This window comes from Spironucleus salmonicida (assembly GCF_000497125.1).
Source record: "Spironucleus salmonicida strain ATCC 50377 chromosome Unknown tig00000052, whole genome shotgun sequence".
NCBI lineage: Eukaryota > Fornicata > Diplomonadida > Hexamitidae > Spironucleus > Spironucleus salmonicida.
Genome location: NW_027150734.1, coordinates 1 through 18104, shown reverse-complemented (window position 1 = coordinate 18104; position 18104 = coordinate 1). Strand labels below are relative to the sequence as shown.

The 18104-nt window shown below is 48.5% G+C and overlaps 5 protein-coding genes across 5 annotated transcripts; 2 read left to right on the top strand and 3 right to left on the bottom strand. All coding sequences in view use genetic code 6, as the record gives it.

Moving 5' to 3' along the window:
* Positions 1-1336: 1336 nt before the first annotated feature.
* On the bottom strand, positions 1337-1711 carry SS50377_28816 (uncharacterized protein; the record flags this gene model as incomplete). Its single annotated transcript, XM_067912570.1, has 1 exon — positions 1337-1711. One exon carries the CDS (start codon positions 1709-1711, stop codon positions 1337-1339), a length of 375 nt encoding a protein of 124 aa, XP_067760093.1.
* Positions 1712-2141: 430 nt separating this feature from the next.
* On the bottom strand, positions 2142-2684 carry SS50377_28815 (RNA-binding protein PNO1; the record flags this gene model as incomplete). The annotated part of the gene is made up of 1 exon (XM_067912569.1): positions 2142-2684. One exon carries the CDS (start codon positions 2682-2684, stop codon positions 2142-2144), a length of 543 nt encoding a protein of 180 aa, XP_067760092.1.
* A 540-nt stretch (positions 2685-3224) lies between these two features.
* Positions 3225-3977, top strand: SS50377_28814 (Nitroreductase; the record flags this gene model as incomplete). Its single annotated transcript, XM_067912568.1, has 1 exon — positions 3225-3977. One exon carries the CDS (start codon positions 3225-3227, stop codon positions 3975-3977), a length of 753 nt encoding a protein of 250 aa, XP_067760091.1.
* Positions 3978-16088: 12111 nt separating this feature from the next.
* SS50377_28813 (40S ribosomal protein S21) lies at positions 16089-16352 on the bottom strand (the record flags this gene model as incomplete). The annotated part of the gene is made up of 1 exon (XM_067912567.1): positions 16089-16352. The coding sequence occupies one exon, from the start codon at positions 16350-16352 to the stop codon at positions 16089-16091; it is 264 nt and encodes an 87-aa protein (XP_067760090.1).
* Positions 16353-16441: 89 nt separating this feature from the next.
* On the top strand, positions 16442-17779 carry SS50377_28812 (uncharacterized protein; the record flags this gene model as incomplete). Its single annotated transcript, XM_067912566.1, has 1 exon — positions 16442-17779. One exon carries the CDS (start codon positions 16442-16444, stop codon positions 17777-17779), a length of 1338 nt encoding a protein of 445 aa, XP_067760089.1.
* Positions 17780-18104: the final 325 nt, after the last annotated feature.

Below are 18104 nucleotides of genomic sequence, written 5' to 3'. Positions count from 1 at the left end.
TAGGTATAATTGACATAGTAATAGATATTAGCATATCAAGCTTTGATTTTTATTTTGGATTCATTTATGGTTATTTAGCTGAGATGGAAAAATAAATACGTTAAAAGTCAGCTCCTACTTATATACTAAATTACAAGTTAATAAAGATTTTCGTTGATTATATAGTTATTAAAGTTTTAATATTATCGATTACTAATTCATTAAATCATTTTAGTTTATAAAAATAAGTTGAAAAGCATAAATATACCAAAATAATTTTACTAACCTTTAATACAATAATAATTTGATTTATTCATAATTTTTTGCGTTTCAAATATGCGTATTATTAAAGCTTAAGAACAATAATCATCTACTTTTTCATATAGTTTACATTTTTTTGTATTAAAGCAGTCATTATTTACACTGCAATGATTTTTAATGTTAAAATAACAAATAAATTATAGTAAGAAAAACGGTTGTAAGGTTTAATAGTTTACTATACATAGAATGCAAATAATTTATATACATTAGAAACATATTACATAAGTAATGAAAATTTATGAGTAAAAAAATTGATTAGTTTAAATTACGAATGTATATATAACATCTTAACAAATATAAATAAACTTATTGATGATATTTCTGTTGTTATTCATGATTCTATACCTTAGAGTTATAAATTTCTTTACCAGCATTGAAGAAGTTAAGTATATATAGTTACTAACAATATTTTATCATGGGAAGCATACATTATATTTGAAATGCTATATGATAAATATAATAAATGAATACGTTAAAAATAATAGAGTATATTTATTGATACGTCAATCTGATTATGAATTAATTTTATAGAAATAATATTAAGCTATTTAAATTTTACTAGTTATTATTAAAGCTTTATTTACTGATTCATTGAGAATGCAATGATTGTAAATTTCCTAAATTTTTACCTAGTGGTTAATATAATGATTAATAAACAGGGGTAGTATCACATTTTCTTTAATATTATTTTGATGATATTTAGTAAATATTCATCGTTATATCAGAAAAATCAAATGAAACTGTCAAACTCAAATATCCATAGTAGTAATATTCTTGTTGAATATACATACTAATATAAATTTACTTATAATTTTTATGACTAATATTATAATGTAATTAAAGAGTTATCAGATATGCTATTTAATGTTATTCATTTTCTTAAATTAATATCTACAGTAACAGAAAAAAGTAAAGTATTTATGGATATAAAGAAAATATCGAACAACTGTATAGTCTCTGAGAAACTAACCATTTATATAATATATTAAATAGCTTGAGTAGTTTCTAATTATGCATTAAAAATGGGAGCTGAAATTCAAAGAGTAAAAGATTCTATTGATTATGCAAATAACTTAAAGCCGCTTGAAGAGATATAATTATCATCATAAGTATGTGATTCCATATAGACATTAGCATCATATGAAGTGATGACCTTGTAACATGCATCTTCGTTTATAATCGAATTCTCAGACTGTCCAGACCGAATAGAAATGGATATATCTTGCATATAAGACATTATATGATTAATTGTGGTTAATAGGAAAGTTGTTTTATTAAATGAGAAGCATGATCTTGATAAAACTCTATCAAAGTTAGTTGTTTTTATTTCTACATTTACTATATAAGGTTTAATTTTTAGCTATATTGAAATCCTAATTATGCATTTAAGAATTCCTGCAGTATAAATCATAATAAAATTTATACAATATAATGTAGTTAATAATTTTAAATATATATTGCACTTAAGTTTATACAAAAATTAGACTAAATAATTTGTATTAATGACTAATAATATTTATACTCGAGTTATCAAATAAATATACTAAATTGAATCAATTTGGCATTGAGATTTTTAATTTTCGAGATAAACTTTACAGTAAAGTGATAGAATGATATGGTACTAATAATATCAAAATGCTTTCATTTTATATAATTTAATTTTATAATATAATGCATGTTATATTTATAATAATAATTATTTTAAAAATATTAAAATTTATAATAACTCGTAGGAAACAGATTTAACCATTGATAACTCTGAATATAAAAATCAAACTAAAATAAACCACGTAATATTAATGAATATATATTTTCACTAGCTAAAATAAATATCATAGTTTTCACTTCTAGAATCTGTCATTAATTCCTTGCAATCTCATGTACACTTTACTGGCATCACTACCTAATATTAAATCACAAATAGCTCCTCTAGCACACTTAACACATTACGGTGTTCCTAGTACACTGATTTTTTTACCCATGATAACAATTCTAGTTTTGGTTGCATTTTCAATTGTATTTTTTACTTTACCTCCCTGCCCTGCAATTCTACCTAATGCACGTTCTAAAGAATCACCTTTTAAAGAAATTTTAACGTCACCAGGTTCGAAAGATTCGATAAAAACGTCATCAAAAGATAGCAATGCTGCAGCATCTGGTGCCATAAATCCTTGATTAATCGCTTCTATATATTATTTAGATCGCTCTATTGACTTTGGATCCTCCGTTTTATCATTTGTTCGAATTTCAACACACTTAAGTTGAAAATTGAAACGAATATCTAAATGCATTGTAGTTATTTTTGTTGCGATATCTTTCCATTAGCGTTTTAAAGCTGAAATACGATTTGGTGCAATAGGAACTTGTATAAATTGCATGGACATTTTTAGGAGTGGTTGGTGAAACGAAAAATAGTTATTATATTATAAATATTTAATATAAGTTGTAGTAATGAAGGTTATTTTTTCTTATATGTACGGATAAGGCAACAGCTTACTCTTAAAAACCATTAAATTTTAGTATTTTGTATCTTTATTTAAATATTTTTAAATCTAAGCCAAATTTATAAGGCAACTATTGATAAATTTTAACATTTACATTAAAATTAATTTATGTGTATTCTAAATAATTTCCTTATATATTATGACAATAAATTCACATTGTCTTTAACTCACTGACTGCTACAATAGATAGAACCCCCCCACTAGCTGCTGAACTGATCATTCTTTCTAGAATAACAAGCACTCAAAGAAAAATCAAATTTTTCAAAATAATATGATTATAATTCTAAATTTCAATTATTAACTTTATTTGATTTTTAGTATGTTTTAAGTTATCTATTATGAAGTTTATTATAAAAAACTATCTATTACTAAATCCTAAATAATAATTATATAAAATACATATACTTTCTTTTTGTATAAATGTCAATTAAAATTCTTGCGAACTGTGTTGGCTGCCAAGCTTGCTACAATATTTGCCCAACGAAAGCGTTTTAGTTCATAGATAAAATGCCTATTTTTGCCAGACCTGATTCTTGCATGAGCTGTGGCCATTGCTACGCAATTTGCCCTGTTGGGGCTATCACCATTTTCGACAAAGAGCCTGATTCTGAGCCGCTGGAGCCACCCCACACTGTTGAGGGTGCAATCAAGTTCAGGCGATCGGTCAGGCGCTTCGCCCCCTAGCCACTCCCGAAAGAGTTTATTTCGGATATTATCGACATTACTAAGTTCTGCCCCTCAGCGCGAAACTTACGACCGATTCGCTACGTCGTTCTATCGCGTACTGCAATGGACTGCTTAGCGGAAGAAATCGCTAAATCCTGCGACAGCGCGTTTCCCGGATTGCACAAACTGCAGTCTCGGTTCGACGTGATATTCCGTGGCGCGCAGCACTGCATAGTGACGTATGCTGAAATTACCGCAGTTTCAGTTGTCTAGGATTCAGCCATTCAAATTTCTACGTTAGAGCTGTATTGCCAGAATAAAGGCATAGGATGTGTTTGGATCGGGTTTCTGACCAAAGCATGCAAAGTAAATCCGAGTCTGTTAAGGCTGATGAATCTAGACTGTGACCACGTTTAAGTACTGAGTTGCTTGGGTATTGGGATTCCCGCGATCAAATATAAGCGATCTGTGGCTAGAAAAGATGAAATTATTACTTTTCGGGACTGAATTTATTTTTCTTGCATTATTATATAGTAATTAATATCAAATATCTTTTCATAAAAATGATAGCTATATTACTTTTTTAATCGATGGAGCAAAAATGCGATATTGCATATCAAAGTTTCCTGCTTAAATATAAGAAAGAATATTAGGACGCTGCTAAAATTAATTTTTGCTAAAATTATAATAGCTATCTTAGATAATCTAGAAGAAATACCAATATTGTGATTACGAGTATTTTTGATACAAATTTAACTATTCCTAGCTAAAATAAAGTTATAGCTGATCCTGCCAATTGTTAAATAGAAATTTGCTCTATAGCTAATACATTAGGTGTTATTGAATCTGGTACTCTTCCACCATAGATTGATTTGCGCACATAGGGGGTTCTTACTTTACCACTTAATTAGAAATCTTGCAAGTCATCATGGGCCTTTGCAACCAATGCACTTTTTGGAAATATTATACTCCGTAGTTAAACAACAATTGCTTAATCAGAGTTTCAGCTTCTGGCGACAGATTTAAAATTATCAGTACAATGGCTCATTTCTAATACGTTCGGATCGTCAAAATACTGCGAATCTGGGGATTTTGCCTTTGCTCTTGCTTATTTTGTAGCTAGCCCCACCATCTTTCCAACCATTGAAGTTTCTAAAAATTACGAGTTTGATGCGCAAAATTATTAATTATTCCATGAGGAAAATAGGTATCTCACACCAAATTTAGACCCCACGAATTTTCTTTTACCATATAACATTACATCTGGGGCTTAAACACCTGTCATCTCCCTAATGAATAAAACCAACATGAACATAAGTCTTGCTAAGTCTTACCTTGCGAGAGGTTTTGCAGTGATCTCAAAAATAAAGTATGATAGTAATGAGAGCACCTAGATAGCATTTGCAGGTTATGATGGTAATACTGTATTATAGAATTATGGGTGTGAAGGTACTCCTAATCATTAAGTTATTATAGTGGGGTATGGTAAATATAAAGGGATTGACGTTTGGGTTGTTCAAAATTCTTGGGGTATAGAATGGGGTTCAGAAGGTTCATTTTATGTAGAAATAGGCAAAAATGACTTTTGTCTAGAAAATTATGCTTATACTGTCCTTCCTAAGGATTATGTAGATGCAGGAGTAGAGATTAAAAGTTAATTAAGTCCTTTTAGTGTTATTTCTGGTAAAAATGGTTTAGATAATTCTGATGGGACGTTTACGCCTTATATACCTCCACCTCCACCTGTGCATTGGACTTATTACATTGGACCTGCATTTGGAGCATTTGGCGGCCTTATTATAATACTGGTTATTATTTATATAATATCGAAGAGGTTGAAGGAGAAAAGAAGTTTACGATAATTGGTATGATCTGATTGTTTTTAACCTTATTTTTACTATCATTTTTAGTATCTACATGTTCCTGGGCTGGTACCTCGCGGTTCCTGACTTGGTACCTCGCTGCTCCTGGGCTGGTACCTCGCTGCTCCTGGGCTGGTACCTCGCGGTTCCTGACTTGGTACCTCGCTGCTCCTGGGCTGGTACCACGCTGCTCCTGGGCTGGTACCTCGCTGCTCCTGGGCTGGTACCTCGCTGCTCCTGGGCTGGTACCTCGCTGCTCCTGGGCTGGTACCTCGCTGCTCCTGGGCTGGTACCACGCTGCTCCTGGGCTGGTACCACGCGGTTCCTGGGCTGGTACCTCGCTGCTCCTGGGCTGGTACCTCGCTGCTCCTGGGCTGGTACCTCGCTGCTCCTGGGCTGGTACCTCGCTGCTCCTGGGCTGGTACCTCGCTGCTCCTGGGCTGGTACCACGCTGCTCCTGGGCTGGTACCTCGCTGCTCCTGGGCTGGTACCTCGCTGCTCCTGGGCTGGTACCTCGCTGCTCCTGGGCTGGTACCTCGCTGCTCCTGGGCTGGTACCACGCGGTTCCTGGGCTGGTACCTCGCTGCTCCTGGGCTGGTACCTCGCGGTTCCTGACTTGGTACCTCGCTGCTCCTGGGCTGGTACCACGCGGTTCCTGAGTTGGTACCTCGCTGCTCCTGGGCTGGTACCACGCTGCTCCTGGGCTGGTACCTCGCTGCTCCTGGGCTGGTACCACGCGGTTCCTGGGCTGGTACCTCGCTGCTCCTGGGCTGGTACCACGCTGCTCCTGGGCTGGTACCTCGCTGCTCCTGGGCTGGTACCACGCGGTTCCTGGGCTGGTACCTCGCTGCTCCTGGGCTGGTACCACGCTGCTCCTGGGCTGGTACCTCGCTGCTCCTGGGCTGGTACCACGCTGCTCCTGGGCTGGTACCTCGCTGCTCCTGGGCTGGTACCACGCTGCTCCTGGGCTGGTACCTCGCTGCTCCTGGGCTGGTACCACGCGGTTCCTGGGCTGGTACCACGCTGCTCCTGGGCTGGTACCTCGCTGCTCCTGGGCTGGTACCACGCTGCTCCTGGGCTGGTACCTCGCTGCTCCTGGGCTGGTACCACGCGGTTCCTGGGCTGGTACCACGCTGCTCCTGGGCTGGTACCTCGCTGCTCCTGGGCTGGTACCACGCTGCTCCTGGGCTGGTACCACGCTGCTCCTGGGCTGGTACCTCGCTGCTCCTGGGCTGGTACCTCGCTGCTCCTGGGCTGGTACCACGCTGCTCCTGGGCTGGTACCTCGCTGCTCCTGGGCTGGTACCTCGCTGCTCCTGGGCTGGTACCACGCTGCTCCTGGGCTGGTACCACGCGGTTCCTGGGCTGGTACCTCGCTGCTCCTGGGCTGGTACCTCGCGGTTCCTGACTTGGTACCTCGCTGCTCCTGGGCTGGTACCACGCTGCTCCTGGGCTGGTACCTCGCGGTTCCTGACTTGGTACCTCGCTGCTCCTGGGCTGGTACCACGCGGTTCCTGAGTTGGTACCTCGCTGCTCCTGGGCTGGTACCACGCTGCTCCTGGGCTGGTACCTCGCTGCTCCTGGGCTGGTACCTCGCGGTTCCTGGGCTGGTACCACGCTGCTCCTGGGCTGGTACCTCGCTGCTCCTGGGCTGGTACCTCGCGGTTCCTGACTTGGTACCTCGCTGCTCCTGGGCTGGTACCTCGCTGCTCCTGGGCTGGTACCTCGCGGTTCCTGACTTGGTACCTCGCTGCTCCTGGGCTGGTACCACGCTGCTCCTGGGCTGGTACCTCGCTGCTCCTGGGCTGGTACCTCGCTGCTCCTGGGCTGGTACCTCGCTGCTCCTGGGCTGGTACCTCGCTGCTCCTGGGCTGGTACCACGCGGTTCCTGGGCTGGTACCACGCTGCTCCTGGGCTGGTACCACGCGGTTCCTGGGCTGGTACCTCGCGGTTCCTGAGTTGGTACCTCGCTGCTCCTGGGCTGGTACCTCGCTGCTCCTGGGCTGGTACCTCGCTGCTCCTGGGCTGGTACCTCGCGGTTCCTGACTTGGTACCACGCGGTTCCTGAGTTGGTACCTCGCTGCTCCTGGGCTGGTACCTCGCGGTTCCTGACTTGGTACCTCGCTGCTCCTGGGCTGGTACCACGCGGTTCCTGAGTTGGTACCTCGCTGCTCCTGGGCTGGTACCTCGCGGTTCCTGACTTGGTACCTCGCTGCTCCTGAGTTGGTACCACGCGGTTCCTGAGTTGGTACCTCGCTGCTCCTGGGCTGGTACCTCGCGGTTCCTGACTTGGTACCTCGCTGCTCCTGGGCTGGTACCACGCGGTTCCTGAGTTGGTACCTCGCTGCTCCTGGGCTGGTACCTCGCGGTTCCTGACTTGGTACCTCGCTGCTCCTGGGCTGGTACCTCGCTGCTCCTGGGCTGGTACCACGCGGTTCCTGAGTTGGTACCTCGCTGCTCCTGGGCTGGTACCACGCTGCTCCTGGGCTGGTACCACGCTGCTCCTGGGCTGGTACCTCGCTGCTCCTGGGCTGGTACCTCGCGGTTCCTGACTTGGTACCACGCTGCTCCTGGGCTGGTACCTCGCTGCTCCTGGGCTGGTACCTCGCGGTTCCTGGGCTGGTACCACGCTGCTCCTGGGCTGGTACCTCGCTGCTCCTGGGCTGGTACCTCGCGGTTCCTGACTTGGTACCTCGCTGCTCCTGGGCTGGTACCTCGCTGCTCCTGGGCTGGTACCACGCGGTTCCTGACTTGGTACCTCGCTGCTCCTGGGCTGGTACCACGCTGCTCCTGGGCTGGTACCACGCTGCTCCTGGGCTGGTACCTCGCGGTTCCTGGGCTGGTACCACGCTGCTCCTGGGCTGGTACCACGCTGCTCCTGGGCTGGTACCACGCTGCTCCTGGGCTGGTACCACGCTGCTCCTGGGCTGGTACCTCGCGGTTCCTGGGCTGGTACCACGCGGTTCCTGGGCTGGTACCACGCTGCTCCTGGGCTGGTACCTCGCTGCTCCTGGGCTGGTACCACGCTGCTCCTGGGCTGGTACCTCGCTGCTCCTGGGCTGGTACCTCGCGGTTCCTGACTTGGTACCTCGCTGCTCCTGGGCTGGTACCACGCTGCTCCTGGGCTGGTACCACGCTGCTCCTGGGATGGTACCTCGCTGCTCCTGGGCTGGTACCACGCTGCTCCTGGGCTGGTACCTCGCGGTTCCTGGGCTGGTACCACGCTGCTCCTGGGCTGGTACCACGCTGCTCCTGGGCTGGTACCTCGCGGTTCCTGACTTGGTACCTCGCTGCTCCTGGGCTGGTACCACGCTGCTCCTGGGCTGGTACCTCGCGGTTCCTGACTTGGTACCTCGCTGCTCCTGGGCTGGTACCTCGCTGCTCCTGGGCTGGTACCACGCGGTTCCTGAGTTGGTACCTCGCTGCTCCTGGGCTGGTACCACGCTGCTCCTGGGCTGGTACCTCGCTGCTCCTGGGCTGGTACCACGCGGTTCCTGGGCTGGTACCTCGCGGTTCCTGACTTGGTACCTCGCTGCTCCTGGGCTGGTACCACGCGGTTCCTGAGTTGGTACCTCGCTGCTCCTGGGCTGGTACCACGCTGCTCCTGGGCTGGTACCTCGCTGCTCCTGGGCTGGTACCTCGCGGTTCCTGGGCTGGTACCACGCTGCTCCTGGGCTGGTACCTCGCTGCTCCTGGGCTGGTACCACGCTGCTCCTGGGCTGGTACCTCGCTGCTCCTGGGCTGGTACCTCGCGGTTCCTGAGTTGGTACCTCGCTGCTCCTGGGCTGGTACCACGCTGCTCCTGGGCTGGTACCTCGCTGCTCCTGGGCTGGTACCTCGCGGTTCCTGGGCTGGTACCACGCTGCTCCTGGGCTGGTACCTCGCTGCTCCTGGGCTGGTACCTCGCTGCTCCTGGGCTGGTACCACGCTGCTCCTGGGCTGGTACCTCGCGGTTCCTGACTTGGTACCTCGCTGCTCCTGGGCTGGTACCTCGCTGCTCCTGGGCTGGTACCTCGCTGCTCCTGGGCTGGTACCTCGCTGCTCCTGGGCTGGTACCTCGCTGCTCCTGGGCTGGTACCTCGCGGTTCCTGGGCTGGTACCACGCTGCTCCTGGGCTGGTACCTCGCGGTTCCTGACTTGGTACCACGCTGCTCCTGGGCTGGTACCTCGCTGCTCCTGGGCTGGTACCTCGCGGTTCCTGGGCTGGTACCACGCTGCTCCTGGGCTGGTACCTCGCTGCTCCTGGGCTGGTACCTCGCTGCTCCTGGGCTGGTACCACGCTGCTCCTGGGCTGGTACCTCGCTGCTCCTGGGCTGGTACCTCGCGGTTCCTGACTTGGTACCTCGCTGCTCCTGGGCTGGTACCACGCGGTTCCTGAGTTGGTACCTCGCTGCTCCTGGGCTGGTACCACGCTGCTCCTGGGCTGGTACCTCGCTGCTCCTGGGCTGGTACCTCGCGGTTCCTGACTTGGTACCTCGCTGCTCCTGGGCTGGTACCACGCGGTTCCTGAGTTGGTACCTCGCTGCTCCTGGGCTGGTACCTCGCGGTTCCTGGGCTGGTACCACGCTGCTCCTGGGCTGGTACCTCGCTGCTCCTGGGCTGGTACCTCGCTGCTCCTGGGCTGGTACCACGCGGTTCCTGGGCTGGTACCACGCTGCTCCTGGGCTGGTACCTCGCGGTTCCTGACTTGGTACCACGCTGCTCCTGGGCTGGTACCTCGCTGCTCCTGGGCTGGTACCTCGCGGTTCCTGGGCTGGTACCACGCTGCTCCTGGGCTGGTACCTCGCTGCTCCTGGGCTGGTACCTCGCTGCTCCTGGGCTGGTACCACGCGGTTCCTGGGCTGGTACCACGCTGCTCCTGGGCTGGTACCACGCGGTTCCTGGGCTGGTACCTCGCGGTTCCTGAGTTGGTACCTCGCTGCTCCTGGGCTGGTACCTCGCTGCTCCTGGGCTGGTACCTCGCTGCTCCTGGGCTGGTACCTCGCGGTTCCTGACTTGGTACCACGCGGTTCCTGAGTTGGTACCTCGCTGCTCCTGGGCTGGTACCTCGCGGTTCCTGACTTGGTACCTCGCTGCTCCTGGGCTGGTACCACGCGGTTCCTGAGTTGGTACCTCGCTGCTCCTGGGCTGGTACCTCGCGGTTCCTGACTTGGTACCTCGCTGCTCCTGAGTTGGTACCACGCGGTTCCTGAGTTGGTACCTCGCTGCTCCTGGGCTGGTACCTCGCGGTTCCTGACTTGGTACCTCGCTGCTCCTGGGCTGGTACCACGCGGTTCCTGAGTTGGTACCTCGCTGCTCCTGGGCTGGTACCTCGCGGTTCCTGACTTGGTACCTCGCTGCTCCTGGGCTGGTACCTCGCTGCTCCTGGGCTGGTACCACGCGGTTCCTGAGTTGGTACCTCGCTGCTCCTGGGCTGGTACCACGCTGCTCCTGGGCTGGTACCACGCTGCTCCTGGGCTGGTACCTCGCTGCTCCTGGGCTGGTACCTCGCGGTTCCTGACTTGGTACCTCGCTGCTCCTGGGCTGGTACCACGCTGCTCCTGGGCTGGTACCACGCGGTTCCTGGGCTGGTACCACGCGGTTCCTGAGTTGGTACCTCGCTGCTCCTGGGCTGGTACCACGCGGTTCCTGAGTTGGTACCTCGCTGCTCCTGGGCTGGTACCACGCGGTTCCTGAGTTGGTACCACGCGGTTCCTGAGTTGGTACCTCGCTGCTCCTGGGCTGGTACCACGCGGTTCCTGACTTGGTACCTCGCTGCTCCTGAGTTGGTACCACGCGGTTCCTGAGTTGGTACCTCGCTGCTCCTGGGCTGGTACCACGCGGTTCCTGAGTTGGTACCTCGCTGCTCCTGGGCTGGTACCTCGCGGTTCCTGACTTGGTACCTCGCTGCTCCTGAGTTGGTACCACGCGGTTCCTGAGTTGGTACCTCGCTGCTCCTGGGCTGGTACCTCGCGGTTCCTGACTTGGTACCTCGCTGCTCCTGGGCTGGTACCTCGCTGCTCCTGGGCTGGTACCACGCGGTTCCTGAGTTGGTACCTCGCTGCTCCTGGGCTGGTACCACGCTGCTCCTGGGCTGGTACCTCGCGGTTCCTGGGCTGGTACCACGCTGCTCCTGGGCTGGTACCTCGCTGCTCCTGGGCTGGTACCTCGCGGTTCCTGACTTGGTACCACGCTGCTCCTGGGCTGGTACCTCGCTGCTCCTGGGCTGGTACCTCGCGGTTCCTGGGCTGGTACCACGCTGCTCCTGGGCTGGTACCTCGCTGCTCCTGGGCTGGTACCTCGCGGTTCCTGACTTGGTACCTCGCTGCTCCTGGGCTGGTACCTCGCTGCTCCTGGGCTGGTACCACGCGGTTCCTGACTTGGTACCTCGCTGCTCCTGGGCTGGTACCACGCTGCTCCTGGGCTGGTACCACGCTGCTCCTGGGCTGGTACCTCGCGGTTCCTGGGCTGGTACCACGCTGCTCCTGGGCTGGTACCACGCTGCTCCTGGGCTGGTACCACGCTGCTCCTGGGCTGGTACCACGCTGCTCCTGGGCTGGTACCTCGCGGTTCCTGGGCTGGTACCACGCTGCTCCTGGGCTGGTACCTCGCTGCTCCTGGGCTGGTACCACGCTGCTCCTGGGCTGGTACCTCGCTGCTCCTGGGCTGGTACCTCGCGGTTCCTGACTTGGTACCTCGCTGCTCCTGGGCTGGTACCACGCTGCTCCTGGGCTGGTACCACGCTGCTCCTGGGATGGTACCTCGCTGCTCCTGGGCTGGTACCACGCTGCTCCTGGGCTGGTACCTCGCGGTTCCTGGGCTGGTACCACGCTGCTCCTGGGCTGGTACCACGCTGCTCCTGGGCTGGTACCTCGCGGTTCCTGACTTGGTACCTCGCTGCTCCTGGGCTGGTACCTCGCTGCTCCTGGGCTGGTACCACGCGGTTCCTGAGTTGGTACCTCGCTGCTCCTGGGCTGGTACCACGCTGCTCCTGGGCTGGTACCTCGCTGCTCCTGGGCTGGTACCACGCGGTTCCTGGGCTGGTACCTCGCGGTTCCTGACTTGGTACCTCGCTGCTCCTGGGCTGGTACCTCGCTGCTCCTGGGCTGGTACCACGCGGTTCCTGACTTGGTACCTCGCGGTTCCTGGGCTGGTACCTCGCTGCTCCTGGGCTGGTACCACGCGGTTCCTGACTTGGTACCTCGCTGCTCCTGGGCTGGTACCTCGCTGCTCCTGGGCTGGTACCACGCTGCTCCTGGGCTGGTACCTCGCTGCTCCTGGGCTGGTACCTCGCGGTTCCTGGGCTGGTACCACGCTGCTCCTGGGCTGGTACCTCGCTGCTCCTGGGCTGGTACCTCGCGGTTCCTGACTTGGTACCTCGCTGCTCCTGGGCTGGTACCTCGCTGCTCCTGGGCTGGTACCTCGCGGTTCCTGGGCTGGTACCACGCTGCTCCTGGGCTGGTACCTCGCTGCTCCTGGGCTGGTACCTCGCGGTTCCTGACTTGGTACCTCGCTGCTCCTGGGCTGGTACCTCGCTGCTCCTGGGCTGGTACCACGCGGTTCCTGACTTGGTACCTCGCTGCTCCTGGGCTGGTACCTCGCGGTTCCTGACTTGGTACCTCGCTGCTCCTGGGCTGGTACCTCGCTGCTCCTGGGCTGGTACCTCGCTGCTCCTGGGCTGGTACCACGCTGCTCCTGGGCTGGTACCTCGCGGTTCCTGACTTGGTACCTCGCTGCTCCTGGGCTGGTACCTCGCTGCTCCTGGGCTGGTACCACGCTGCTCCTGGGCTGGTACCACGCGGTTCCTGGGCTGGTACCTCGCGGTTCCTGACTTGGTACCTCGCTGCTCCTGGGCTGGTACCTCGCTGCTCCTGGGCTGGTACCACGCTGCTCCTGGGCTGGTACCTCGCTGCTCCTGGGCTGGTACCTCGCTGCTCCTGGGCTGGTACCTCGCTGCTCCTGGGCTGGTACCACGCTGCTCCTGGGCTGGTACCTCGCGGTTCCTGACTTGGTACCTCGCTGCTCCTGGGCTGGTACCACGCTGCTCCTGGGCTGGTACCTCGCTGCTCCTGACTTGGTACCACGCTGCTCCTGGGCTGGTACCTCGCTGCTCCTGGGCTGGTACCACGCTGCTCCTGGGCTGGTACCTCGCTGCTCCTGGGCTGGTACCACGCTGCTCCTGGGCTGGTACCTCGCTGCTCCTGGGCTGGTACCACGCTGCTCCTGGGCTGGTACCACGCTGCTCCTGGGCTGGTACCACGCTGCTCCTGGGCTGGTACCACGCTGCTCCTGGGCTGGTACCTCGCTGCTCCTGGGCTGGTACCACGCTGCTCCTGGGCTGGTACCTCGCTGCTCCTGGGCTGGTACCACGCTGCTCCTGGGCTGGTACCACGCTGCTCCTGGGCTGGTACCACGCTGCTCCTGGGCTGGTACCTCGCTGCTCCTGGGCTGGTACCTCGCGGTTCCTGACTTGGTACCTCGCTGCTCCTGGGCTGGTACCACGCTGCTCCTGGGCTGGTACCTCGCTGCTCCTGGGCTGGTACCTCGCGGTTCCTGACTTGGTACCTCGCTGCTCCTGGGCTGGTACCACGCGGTTCCTGGGCTGGTACCTCGCGGTTCCTGGGCTGGTACCACGCTGCTCCTGGGCTGGTACCACGCGGTTCCTGGGCTGGTACCTCGCGGTTCCTGACTTGGTACCTCGCTGCTCCTGGGCTGGTACCACGCGGTTCCTGGGCTGGTACCTCGCGGTTCCTGACTTGGTACCTCGCTGCTCCTGGGCTGGTACCTCGCGGTTCCTGACTTGGTACCTCGCTGCTCCTGGGCTGGTACCACGCTGCTCCTGGGCTGGTACCTCGCTGCTCCTGGGCTGGTACCTCGCGGTTCCTGACTTGGTACCTCGCTGCTCCTGGGCTGGTACCTCGCTGCTCCTGGGCTGGTACCACGCTGCTCCTGGGCTGGTACCTCGCTGCTCCTGGGCTGGTACCACGCTGCTCCTGGGCTGGTACCTCGCTGCTCCTGACTTGGTACCTCGCTGCTCCTGGGCTGGTACCTCGCTGCTCCTGGGCTGGTACCTCGCGGTTCCTGACTTGGTACCTCGCTGCTCCTGGGCTGGTACCTCGTGGTTCCTGACTTGGTACCACGCTGCTCCTGGGCTGGTACCTCGCTGCTCCTGGGCTGGTACCACGCTGCTCCTGGGCTGGTACCACGCTGCTCCTGGGCTGGTACCTCGCTGCTCCTGGGCTGGTACCTCGCTGCTCCTGGGCTGGTACCTCGCGGTTCCTGGGCTGGTACCACGCTGCTCCTGGGCTGGTACCTCGCTGCTCCTGGGCTGGTACCTCGCGGTTCCTGACTTGGTACCTCGCTGCTCCTGGGCTGGTACCACGCGGTTCCTGGGCTGGTACCTCGCGGTTCCTGACTTGGTACCTCGCTGCTCCTGGGCTGGTACCTCGCTGCTCCTGGGCTGGTACCACGCTGCTCCTGGGCTGGTACCTCGCTGCTCCTGGGCTGGTACCACGCTGCTCCTGGGCTGGTACCTCGCGGTTCCTGGGCTGGTACCTCGCGGTTCCTGACTTGGTACCTCGCTGCTCCTGGGCTGGTACCACGCTGCTCCTGGGCTGGTACCTCGCGGTTCCTGGGCTGGTACCACGCTGCTCCTGGGCTGGTACCACGCTGCTCCTGGGCTGGTACCACGCTGCTCCTGGGCTGGTACCTCGCGGTTCCTGACTTGGTACCTCGCTGCTCCTGGGCTGGTACCTCGCGGTTCCTGGGCTGGTACCACGCTGCTCCTGGGCTGGTACCACGCGGTTCCTGGGCTGGTACCACGCTGCTCCTGGGCTGGTACCTCGCGGTTCCTGGGCTGGTACCACGCTGCTCCTGGGCTGGTACCTCGCGGTTCCTGGGCTGGTACCACGCGGTTCCTGGGCTGGTACCACGCGGTTCCTGAGTTGGTACCTCGCTGTTTATTATAACTTACAATGATATTAAAGACCCTCAATTAGCAAATTTACTTCTTAGTTTAGTAATAAATCGTATAGTACGAGATAAACAAAATTTAGATCCATTTGATGGTTTAAACAATTAACCTTATACTTAGTTTTAACTAATAGTTAATATAGTACATACATAAATATTATTGTATAGTAATTAAATACATTATATCCTTTACAAGATTCAGAATGTGATAAATATAATATTAAGATTATTTGCTACAATCACTATATAGTTTATAATAATTTTATAAGCTTACATCGATGATAGTAATAGATTATAATAATAATTGAATGTAAAACTAGTTGAAATAATTATACAATCTTGTTAAATAATTGATAAATAAATATTTGTAAACCCTTCTATTTTGATTCATTTCTCATAAGCTAAATCTCATTTATATAATACCGTTTATATATCAATTTAAAAAGATTAATCATAACAAAATAGAGGTAAATTTCAAATCCGTAGTCTGAATTGGGTTATCAACAAATCTAATAATAGAAGTTGATTGAGGAATTTAACTGAAGATCCTGTCAAGTCAGATTTCAATAATTTTTTCTGGTCCCAACTTAGATTACTCCTCTCGAGTGCTCAGACCTCAGACCTTCCCCTGAACATAAAGCTCAGAATCCTCATCCGGATGAAATTAATTTAAGGAGTGAAAAAATAATCAATTTTAATAATAGCAGTAACAATATATAATAATTGAAACTCCTTTATAAATCATATCTATCTATTAGTAATTTTCAATTATTGCTAATATAAATTTATATATGAAAATATTAGTATCATTCAAGCTTGATCAAACCAGCTTTTTAGGCAAGTAAATTGAAGGCAGCATCAGAGTTACCAGCTTTCCTGACTGGGCCAGAAATTGCAAATGCTACAGTATTGCTCTTATATTTACAATCATCATTAAGTTGAGCGATGTTGATTTAAATAGAGTTATGATCCTTAGGCCCAATGATATTATTGGTAGCAGAACATTTTCTAGGGATAAAGTTATCAACCATCATACCTTCAGCGTTAGTCATACCAATTTCGGAGCTCATTATTGGCGCAGGGAGTGGAAATTAAAATTAAAATGTAATTAAAATATATATATTATATTTATCTTAATAATTGTTCTTTCAAATCAATAATGAAATCATTTAATGTTTAGTTACCGTAAATATTAGTTTAATTATAAAAGCTTACACCACTCAAATAAACTTAGTAAGTAAATTTATTTTTATAATAAATAACTACACTGCTACTGTAAGAAAAGCAGCCCTAATTAAATGAATTCTATATATAAATTCTTTCGTCAGTAAGACATACACAATCGCTTTAATCAGTCAATCATGAACTGTATAAATTTGTGTAGATAGCATTATAAAACTCAAAGGAATTTAAAGCATGTTCGATTTAGATTGATGAGTTTTATGACTTTCTCCTATTTGAAGCTAAACAAGATATAATGCTTGCAGCTAGTAGTGCAAGAATTATATCAGAAAATTTATAAGAGATATCAGAGTATGCCAAGTTAAAATTATTGGAAATTGGAAATTTAGGCGGCAATTCAGCAATCCACTTACTAATAAACATGAACACTGTTAGTACTTCAATTATATTTGATTATGTGAATACATAAATATAAAAGTTGACTAATTGTATTTCTGGGGAAGAATATCGTGAATTTTTAGATATTCTATATGATCTAAAAGAAATATATAAAGGTTAAGCTAAGGATATTATTGATGAACGGTTACTTGAAGGAATTATTTATCCGGATGTAATAGTAGTTTTGACAGATTATTAAGCAAAATAATATTAAAATGATATAGCAAATATAGTGATAAGTCCTATTATTTAGCGGTTTATCAATTCCACATTTATCTCACATTAGAATGAGGAAAAATTATAACATCGTCAATAATACTAATGCCCTTAACCTAAATTATATGATTTATTCTCTGAACCAGTAAAATAATTAAAGCATCGAAATACAAGCGTAGAAGAAGCATTATTTATTTTGTCTGAAGTTTCTATTATCCTAGACTTAAATATATTTTCACTTTTAGACTAAACTATAAGTAATTAGAATTTATATCAAGATAATATGATCCTTGGATAAGAGAATAAAATAAAAGATAGTTTTACAAATATTTATCAAAATACATTTAAAGCTTCTTCTTTAGTTTTGCATGATATTCTTTTGTATTATAAAAACTTATTAGTTCCACGTTACATCAATGCATATTGTAGAATCTACTAATCCTAACCAAAAATAATATAATAATTTATTAAAATGGTCGGAATAACACCATTAGCAAGTGATGTTCAGAAAATAATAAAATAGGTGTCTAGTGAAGAAGAATGGTAAAACTAAATTAAAATAGTTTAATAGTTTAATTCATATCGTAGCTAATAGCCCAGTAATCTTGTTGACAGAGTTATAACGTATTTCCAAGATATTTTCGATGAGGTGTAAATATGATAATCTTTGTATTTATTCTTAAAGGTTATATATAAATATAATATATATTTATTTATATAAAATTATAATATCAAAATAATATTTAACAATCACTTCATATTTGGATTATTATCTATTATAGATAGATAAAATTTACTTAATTTTATAGTATTTATAAAATAATTAGAACTAACTAATATAAATATCAAATACGGAACTTATTAAATATCAATATTATAGAATATTATACTATTAACTTTATGGTTTCACTATCTTGTATGAATATATGTCCAATATTAATCTTGTATAAATAATTTAAAGTTTAGTTAATAAAGCTTTTAATAGA